Source organism: Tupaia chinensis, unplaced genomic scaffold (genome assembly GCF_000334495.1).
Source record: "Tupaia chinensis unplaced genomic scaffold, TupChi_1.0 Scaffold144318_1, whole genome shotgun sequence".
Taxonomy (NCBI): domain Eukaryota; kingdom Metazoa; phylum Chordata; class Mammalia; order Scandentia; family Tupaiidae; genus Tupaia; species Tupaia belangeri.
This window is the reverse complement of record NW_006204176.1, coordinates 482,543-492,236: the sequence shown is the minus strand read 5'-3', so window position 1 is coordinate 492,236 and position 9,694 is coordinate 482,543. Positions and strand designations below refer to the sequence as shown.

The following is a 9,694-nucleotide window of genomic DNA, read 5'->3' as shown; positions in this document are numbered from 1 at the left end:
CCAGGGGGGATGGTCACGCCGCAATCCCTTCTCCTCCATTCTCCTCTCGGGATCTTGGGCACGCACACACACGCGCCCGGCGAGAGTTTTAAGCCACCGGGTCCAGGACGTGAACCACGATCGACTAAGTGGGAGTCCAGCGACATAGCCATTATGCTAACTGCTGGTTCCCAGGGTCATTTCATTTTTAAAGCAACTTTAAAGCTGTGGAAAAGTCAATGATACCTTGATACTTCAAGGCTATGAAACTGTTACTATTGGTCTGTTTCCAGTCTTCCGAAGTCTGCCTTCTGAGATCAGGTATTTGTATTAGCTATCACTTCTTAGAACCGCAGCAAACTCTTTCTGAAATCCATGAGGTCTAGAATTCTAATTTTTTTTTACATCATTCAGTATATTTAGCTGTGATACTGGGCTAGAGAAGCTGAACTCCCCCTATTCTTTCTCAAATGGAGCAGACCTTATTTTACTGTCCACACTCATGTTCTTTGAATTCCCATGTGTAAATGAATAGCCTCCAACTGTGTAGTTCTATCAGAAGTTAGTCCCTGCCCTCCCTCACCTTCAACCTGGAGTCCCGCTATCTCTCCCCACTCTGCTTTACCTTGTCTCTTTTTTTTTCTTTTATTGACGTATAATAATTGCATATGCTTGTGGGGTAAGTGTGATTTTTCAGTACAAGAACGCAGTGTAGACTGTAGTCAGGATACCCATAACCTCAACTGTTGGTCATAACCTTGCGTTAGAAAGGGTGCTCTTTTTCAGTTACTCTGAGGTATACAGGAAATTGTTACTTCACTTTATAACACTAGACATGGTTTCTTGTTTATCTGACCTTGTTTCTGTTCATTAATATCTTTCTGTCCCTATCCCTGCCTCAGCTTCATCCCACCCAGCCCCTGGTAGTCGTTTGTAAACTCTATATCTATGAGGTCCTTTTTTCTTTTTTAAAGTTCCCACTCTGACTTGGAACGTGCGACTTTCCTTTTTGTGCCCGGCTGACTTCACGGAATGTAATGCCCTCTGAGTAAATACACGTACATTTTCTTTGCTTATTCGTTTGTTGATCCCCTCTTATCATGAATAATGTGCAGTGAAAATGGGGGTGCAGATATCTCCTCAACACACTGAATTCTTGTTCTTTTCCTTTTTTTTTTTTTTTTTTTTTTTATATTTTTGCCAAGGCACACACACTTGCTGTAGAGAAATGGGGATAGCAGAGTGAGAAATGACCCCACAGGGAACCAGCAGTTAGCGTAATGGCTACGTCGCTGGACTCCCACGTAGTCGACCGTGGTTCACGTCCCGGACCTGGTGGCTTAAAACTCATGCCAGGCGCGCGTGTGTGTGTGTGCCCAAGATCCCGAGAGGAGAATGGAGGAGAAGGGATTGTGGCATGACCATCCCCCCTGGGAGGTTATTTCTCGCTTTCTGTCTCTATGTCTCTCTCTGTCTGTCTGGCAAGCGCACGCGCCCTAGAGTGAAAAACCTCTCCAAAAAAAAAAGAAAAAGAAATGACCCCACAGGGGTATGGCCACATTGCAATCCCTTCTCCTCCATTCTCCTTTCTGGATTTTGGACACACATGCACACACATGTGCCTAGCATGTTTGTCAAGCTGTCAGGTCTGGGACTTGAACTGCAGAGCAAGCCATGTGGAATTCAGTGCCTTAATCACCATACCACCTGCTAGCCTAGATTTCATTTTCTTTGAATATTCAGAAGTGAAATTGCTGGATCAGACAGTAGTTCTATTTTTAGTTTTTTGATGAGCCTTCCTACTGTTTTCCATAATGGCATTTTTTTTTTTTAAGAGAGCTTTTTTCTATGGGGCTCATATGCTCACTGGAGACACCGAAAGAGACAGAGAGACAGAATGTGAAAAATCACATCCCCCTCCCTGGGAGAGGAGATGGCTATGCCTCATTCCCTTTCCCTGCATTCTCTTTTCGGGATTTTAGGCAGACATGCACATGCGCCTGGCATGAGTTTTAAGCTGCTGGGTCCAGGACTTGAACCACAGTTTACTACGTCAGAGTCCAGCGACATAATCATTATGCCATCTGCTGGTTCCCCACAATGGCAATATTAATTCACATTTCTATCAATAGTACTTCCTCCTTTTGCCTGTCAGGCCCCAGACTACCATTTCTAGCTGTACAGATTGGAGCCTTGACAGGGAAGCCTGGATGGGGGCAAGCAGACAGCCAGGAGCATTGGCACAGAGCTGCATCAACTAGGAGGCTAAAAGCACATTTTAAAAATTCATCCTTGGAGTCCAACAGGTGGTGTGGTAGTTAAGGCTCTGGACTCCCACATGGCTGACAGTGATTCAAATCCTGTACATGGTGGCTTGAAAATAATGCCAGGTATGTGTGCATGAGTGCTCAAAATCCCAAGAGGAGAATGGAGGAGAAGGGACTGTGGCGTGGCCATACCCCTTGGGGGTGATTTCTCACTCTCCTTCTCATTGTCTCTCTCACTGGCAAGCGTACATGCCCTATATCAAAAACCTTTAGAAAAAAAACCAAACATCATCTTCCTGGGGTTGGCATGTTTTATAGTAGGTGGACTCAGAAGGTCCCTAATTTCCTCAGTTTGCATCAAGGCTCCAAATGTGCTGGCAGTGGCCCTGCAGGGGTCTGGCTTAGCTGCTTACCTGGGCATGCTTGGACGTTGCATCTGGATACCTGAGTAGCATCTCCTGGGCAGAGGCGGCCACTTTTAGATGGTTCTGGACTGTCGCACAGCCGCCTCCGAGTCTTTTCACCTCCTCCACAAGAAGCAGAACACGGGCTCCAACTGTGCCAGTTACCCCAACTTCCGTCCACTGCAACAGGAATGGAGCGGTCAATGTGCGCACATGAGTGGCCCTGCCCACACCCCTACCACGGCAAGGTCTGCAACAACAGGCCACACCAATGAGCTCTAGTGAAATGCTTTCCTGGTCCTCCCTCCAGGAACTGAGACGCTCACCAGGACACGGGTCCGTGTTACACCTCTGGATCTGGGAGTCCGGCCCCGCGCAGGCTCTTCCTCCATTGGAGGGACGGGGGTTATCGCACGTGCGGTGCCGCCGCATCTGCCCTCCGTGGCACGACCGGCTGCACGTTCCCCAGCCGCTCCAGGGACTCCAGTGACCGTGGGCTACAACACAGAGTCACTTAGCATCAAAACGGAACTCTAGAACGAGAAGTGCTCGACAGTGACATTCCCCCCCATAAAGTAGGGAAAAGTCTCTTCTCGGGAACTGAAAAGAAACACACAATCTACTGATAGGCAACTCCCAAAGGCGGACAGTCTAGCTGCTGTTTTGGACCAGAAATTGGGAATGCATTTCAGTGACTGTGTGATTCCATTTAACATATGTCTATTGAGGTCACAGATACTGCAAGAACTGGAGGGCATAAATGAGACAGGGTCTCAGCTCTTGATAAGCCAAGGCTGTATCATTCAGGATAGCGTGACTCAAACTTCCAGACATCACGTTGCTGGTAGGGTCTAAAACGCTGGCTGACTTTAAGCAGAGAGCTGTCTGCTTGCTTCCATAAAGAAATTATAAGCATCACTAAGGGTCAGCATGGAGGGGTGCTCTCTTTGTCATACTCTGCAGTTGGTCCTAAATCAGGCAGATAAAACAAGACCCAGCCTATATGAATCAATGGCATTTATGGTATTACATGAGGGGTCTTCAACAAGTTCATGGAAACTAGCACATTATGAAAAATCTATGCATGGATTCCAAACTTTTTGCACTAACAACTTGTATTTTTAAAAAATTCAATATATTTTTAAGAATGATTCATTTAATTTAATTATTTTAAAATTGTTAATTTAATTTTCATTATTATTATTTTTAATTTTTTGCTGTAGGGCCTGTATGCTCACCAGAAAGAGAGAGAGAGAGAGAAAGGGAGAAAGCAAGCAGCCAGGTCTGGGACTCAAACCATGGTTGGTCATGTGGGAGTCTATCACCTTAACCACAATACCACTTGCTAGTTCCTAATTTAATTTATTCTTCTTCTTCTTCAATTTGACTGGAGAGAGACAGATATATATATATATATATAGAGAGAGAGAGAGAGAGAGAGAGAGAGCGAGCCACCAGGTCTGGAACTCAAACCTTGTTTGGTTGTGTAGGAGTCTAATGCCTTAGCCACCGCGCCACCTGCCAGCCCCCCAAAACTTTCATTTTAATTTCATTTTTTATGAAATTTATGGAATCTTCTTATCTAGCTACAACAGCGGCCATACAACATTTTGAGGCTGTAAACCAAAGGCTGAAGTAAAAGAATATTATAACTTTAAGGATGTAAGGACATACCGAAATTTAAAGAAAGTATAATGTTGACTCACTATTTCCAACACTCACTTGGACAAGGGTCACTGTTGCAAAAATCACTCTGGACATCACTCCCTTCACATTTGCTTCCTCCATACTGGGGGACAGGGTCAGAGCAGTCCCTTGTTCTCTGCCTGGCACCTCCTCCACAGGACACAGAACAGGCACTCCAGCTGGCCCAGGCTGCCCACTTGCCATCAACTGAATTGAGGAGAAAAAATAGATGTGCTTTGTTAGTAACTAAAAGCGATCAGGTTAAACCCTGTGCATTGTTAGGACGGGTGTTGCTCTTGTGGGTACAGTCAGAATGCAAGAGATCTTTATGGACACATTGCCTAGATGAGGTAGGTATTAATTTATTCAGGGTACAAAGATTGTATATCTCCTTCCTGGACAGTGCCTTTCATTGCAGACTACCTAGATAAGAGGTAGGTGTTAATTTAGTCCGGGTAAAAGAGTGTATTCCTCCTACCTGGACAGTGTCTTTCATTGCAAACTTGCATTTGTGTTTCTACCCCATCACAGTAGGATCCATCAAAAGAGGGTGGTGGGTTATTGCAAAGCCTTGTTCTCATCTGAGTTCCTTTCCCACAACTTTTGCTGCAGGCACCCCACGCCTGCCAAGCACTCCACGCTCCATGAACTACAAACAACCCAAGACAGAGTTTCAAGTTAAGAAACTGTTTGTTCAAAAAACAAATTATACAAATACATTAACTCAGTAACAAGTTAAATGAGCCCACAATCTAAAATAATTGACACTAGACCAAAGGAAATAAAACAAATGATGTTCTTCCTTTCTCCTTTGGGGTAGGTTGTCAGAGGAATTTGTGTATAGAGAGAAATTCAGAAGGCCTACCTAATGCCAAAATAAATGCTTAAAATGATCCAAAGGGGCTATTTTATTAAAATTATATTTAATTAAACTACCATAAGGAAACACAATCTGAGCTTTGCAACCGTAGCTAAGTATGTGTCTATTATGCTCTGTGCTCTGGGGACAGAGGAAAGAACCAGGGGCTTGGGAGCGAGGCTGTGTAATAGATTTAGATGTGGTTTTGAGGAATATAAATATGTCCACAAGAGGAGGGGCCGACATGCGGTGTGGTGATCGGGGCTCTGGACTCCCACATGACTGACTGTGGTTCGAGTTTTGGACGGGGCCACTGGACTGGGCCGCTGGACTCCCACATGGCTGAACTGTGGTTCAAGGTGTGGACCGGGCCACTGGCTTTCTCACTTTCTCTCTCTTTGGTCAAATTTAAAAAAAATAATTAAAAAAATAATTCTTTTTTTTTTTTTGGGGGGGGGAGGTTTTTGCTACAGGGTGTGTGTGTTCGCCAGAAAGACAGAGACAGAGAGAAAGATTGTGGGGGTGTGGGGTGGGTGGCCACGCCACAATCCCTTCTTCTCCATTCTCCTCTTGGGATCTTGGGTGCACACGCACACGCGCCCAGGTCTGGTCACTGGGTCTGGGACTCGAACCGTGGTCAACTACATGGGAGTCCAGTGACATAGCCATTATGCTAACTGCTGGTCCTCAAAAAATAATTCTTTATAAAAATATCTCCACAAGGATAACTGGGACCCCTGATGGCGGGGTCTTTAAGCCTGATTCCGTTTCAAACTTATGTATAAACCTGAATCTTTCAATGACATGATGACTGGCACAGTTATGACTGTTTGCAATTTTTTCTCCATTACATAATGCTCATGAATTAAAAATTTTGAATAACATACTCACCTGCTTCCTAAACAGAAAAAACTGACCAGCAGTTTCCAAGGGATTCTATTAAAGCCTTGCTTTTGGTAACTAACACATTACACCATCTGACCACAAAACGGGAACGGCCTTGTTTCCTACCAGGTGCATGGGCTGAGAATCAACATGGTTTTCCTTATGTGTGTCAACAAGTATCAGTCAGCTTCTCATTATATAGTTAACATTGTTCACACATGGTACAGAAATCACTCTAATCAGGTATTTCTGCCCTGTTTTGCTTTAGAAACTGGTGTTAATACAATTAGCTTTCTAAGTATGCAAGGCTTAAAAAAATTGGCTTTGGTTTACTTTCTTTAAGATTTCAGGGCAGTATTTTGTTACTGTAACATAATTTAAGTCCTAAATACAAGCCAAGATATCTATGAGGGAAGTAAATAGGTTTGGGGATCAGATCAACCAGAGTTCCAAATCTCGATTCACTTTTTCTTTTGGAGAGGTTTTTGCGATAGGGCGCGTGTGCTCACCAGAAAGACAGAGAGAGACAGAGAGACAGAAAGCGAGGAATGACCCCCTCCCCGGGGGTGGGAGGTGTGGGGGGGAATGACCACGCTGCAATCCCTTCTCCTCTATTCTCTCGGGAGCTTGGGCATGCACACACATGTGCCTGGCGTGAGTTTAAGCCACCAGGTCCGGGACTTGAACGCAGATCGACTACATGGGAGTTCAGCAACATAGCCATTATACCAACTGCTGGTCCCTTTGATTCACTTTTACTAGCTGTTGTAACCTTAATGAATCACTTAACATTACTTTCTGAATTCTTTCCCAACTGCATATATGTATTGGTTTGTCCTTATCTCTCTTTTGATCATTCCAGACGAAGTGTCTCCTCCATTACTGCAATTCTTTGAATTAGTTCAGTATGCTTATCAATACTGGATCCTGTCTGTGTGTCATTCTAACTCTAGCAGTTAGATCAGAGCCTGAGTACAGAGTAGGTGGTCAATCGATATTTGTTGGGCAAAAAAAATAATTCTTTTTTTTTTTTTGGGGGGGGGAGGTTTTTGCGACAGGGTGTGTGTGTTCGCCAGAAAGACAGAGACAGAGAGAAAGATTGTGGGGGTGTGGGGTGGGTGGCCACGCCACAATCCCTTCTTCTCCATTCTCCTCTTGGGATCTTGGGTGCACACGCACACGCGCCCAGGTCTGGTCACTGGGTCTGGGACTCGAACCGTGGTCAACTACATGGGAGTCCAGTGACATAGCCATTATGCTAACTGCTGGTCCTCAAAAAATAATTCTTTATAAAAATATCTCCACAAGGATAACTGGGACCCCTGATGGCGGGGTCTTTAAGCCTGATTCCGTTTCAAACTTATGTATAAACCTGAATCTTTCAATGACATGATGACTGGCACAGTTATGACTGTTTGCAATTTTTTCTCCATTACATAATGCTCATGAATTAAAAATTTTGAATAACATACTCACCTGCTTCCTAAACAGAAAAAACTGACCAGCAGTTTCCAAGGGATTCTATTAAAGCCTTGCTTTTGGTAACTAACACATTACACCATCTGACCACAAAACGGGAACGGCCTTGTTTCCTACCAGGTGCATGGGCTGAGAATCAACATGGTTTTCCTTATGTGTGTCAACAAGTATCAGTCAGCTTCTCATTATATAGTTAACATTGTTCACACATGGTACAGAAATCACTCTAATCAGGTATTTCTGCCCTGTTTTGCTTTAGAAACTGGTGTTAATACAATTAGCTTTCTAAGTATGCAAGGCTTAAAAAAATTGGCTTTGGTTTACTTTCTTTAAGATTTCAGGGCAGTATTTTGTTACTGTAACATAATTTAAGTCCTAAATACAAGCCAAGATATCTATGAGGGAAGTAAATAGGTTTGGGGATCAGATCAACCAGAGTTCCAAATCTCGATTCACTTTTTCTTTTGGAGAGGTTTTTGCGATAGGGCGCGTGTGCTCACCAGAAAGACAGAGAGAGACAGAGAGACAGAAAGCGAGGAATGACCCCCTCCCCGGGGGTGGGAGGTGTGGGGGGGAATGACCACGCTGCAATCCCTTCTCCTCTATTCTCTCGGGAGCTTGGGCATGCACACACATGTGCCTGGCGTGAGTTTAAGCCACCAGGTCCGGGACTTGAACGCAGATCGACTACATGGGAGTTCAGCAACATAGCCATTATACCAACTGCTGGTCCCTTTGATTCACTTTTACTAGCTGTTGTAACCTTAATGAATCACTTAACATTACTTTCTGAATTCTTTCCCAACTGCATATATGTATTGGTTTGTCCTTATCTCTCTTTTGATCATTCCAGACGAAGTGTCTCCTCCATTACTGCAATTCTTTGAATTAGTTCAGTATGCTTATCAATACTGGATCCTGTCTGTGTGTCATTCTAACTCTAGCAGTTAGATCAGAGCCTGAGTACAGAGTAGGTGGTCAATCGATATTTGTTGGGCAAATGAATGAATGATTGCATGGACAGCCTCTCTGTTGCATATGATTTCTTTTGGGCTACCAAACAAGGGTTTCCTGACACTAAATGGGTTCGGAATCCAGTTGGATGTCAGAGTATGTTCTGGACGCAGCTGAGCAGGGGTGAACACATTTCCCTAACAGAACCACAGAGGATTCTTCTCAGAGGCCAACATGAGCTCAGAGAGACAGAGGAACTCTTCATTTAGGAGGCCGTACTTAGATTAAAAGCCCCTGTCAGCCAGACACTGCCAGTAGTCATTTTTTCCATCACATGGGATGAGTTTAATGGGAAATAAAGCCAAAGTAGAGATGACAGATGGAAAACATGCTAGTAAAAACACTGTCCAAATCCCTGTAAAGAATTTTTTTGGGGGGACCAGCAGTTAGCGTAATGGCTATGTCGCTGGACTCCCATGTAGTCGACCGCAGTTCATGTCCTGGACTTGGTGACTTAGAACTCACGCCGGGCGGGTGTGCGTGCATGCCCAAGATCCTGAGAGGAGAATGGAGGAGAAGGGATTGCGGCGTGACCATCCCCCCTGGGGGGTGATTTCTCGCTTTCTGTCTCTATGTCTCTCTCTGTCTGTCTGGCAAGCGCACGCGCCCTATAGAAAAACCTCTCCAAAAAAAAAAAAAAAAAAAGAATTTTTTTTTTTAACCTAAGCTTATTTAAGTTCGATTTCTGTCACTTTTATCTGGAGTCCTAAAGTACAAAGTTGATAATTGCATGTGTGACATACAAAGCACATAGCATGGACCCTGTCATGATAGAGATCAAGGGAATGATGATTCATTTTACCCACCACCAGGTGTGTGTTTCTGGGTACCTCTTTAACCTATGTTTAGGCTGCATTTTTCTTCCCTGAAAGTGGATGTCTGAATTAGATGTTACCAAAGATCTCTGTTGCCTTTAAAATGCTCTGACTTTGTAAATATTTATATTTTATCTACTGACCCAACAATAAACCATGATTGGTCAATTAAATCGGGTATTTCACTTCACATTCATTAATGTCAAACCTTCATGAGTTCAAACATGACATGGAACTAAGAACATAGAGAATGAATGTATTCTCAAGGTAGAAGCAGTGACATCTCACAATGAGGAACAAAAAATA

General features: G+C 43.9%; 1 protein-coding gene across 1 annotated transcript in view; it reads right to left on the bottom strand.

Annotated features, from left to right (window-relative positions):
* The window catches only part of HMCN1 (hemicentin 1), a 402,083-nt gene that overhangs the window by 49,495 nt on the left and 342,894 nt on the right, over window positions 1–9,694 (bottom strand). Inside the window, 4 exon segments of the mRNA XM_027767566.1 lie at window positions 2,660–2,830; window positions 2,977–3,147; window positions 4,373–4,543; window positions 4,815–4,985. Coding sequence (XP_027623367.1) covers window positions 2,660–2,830; window positions 2,977–3,147; window positions 4,373–4,543; window positions 4,815–4,985 — 684 coding nt within the window.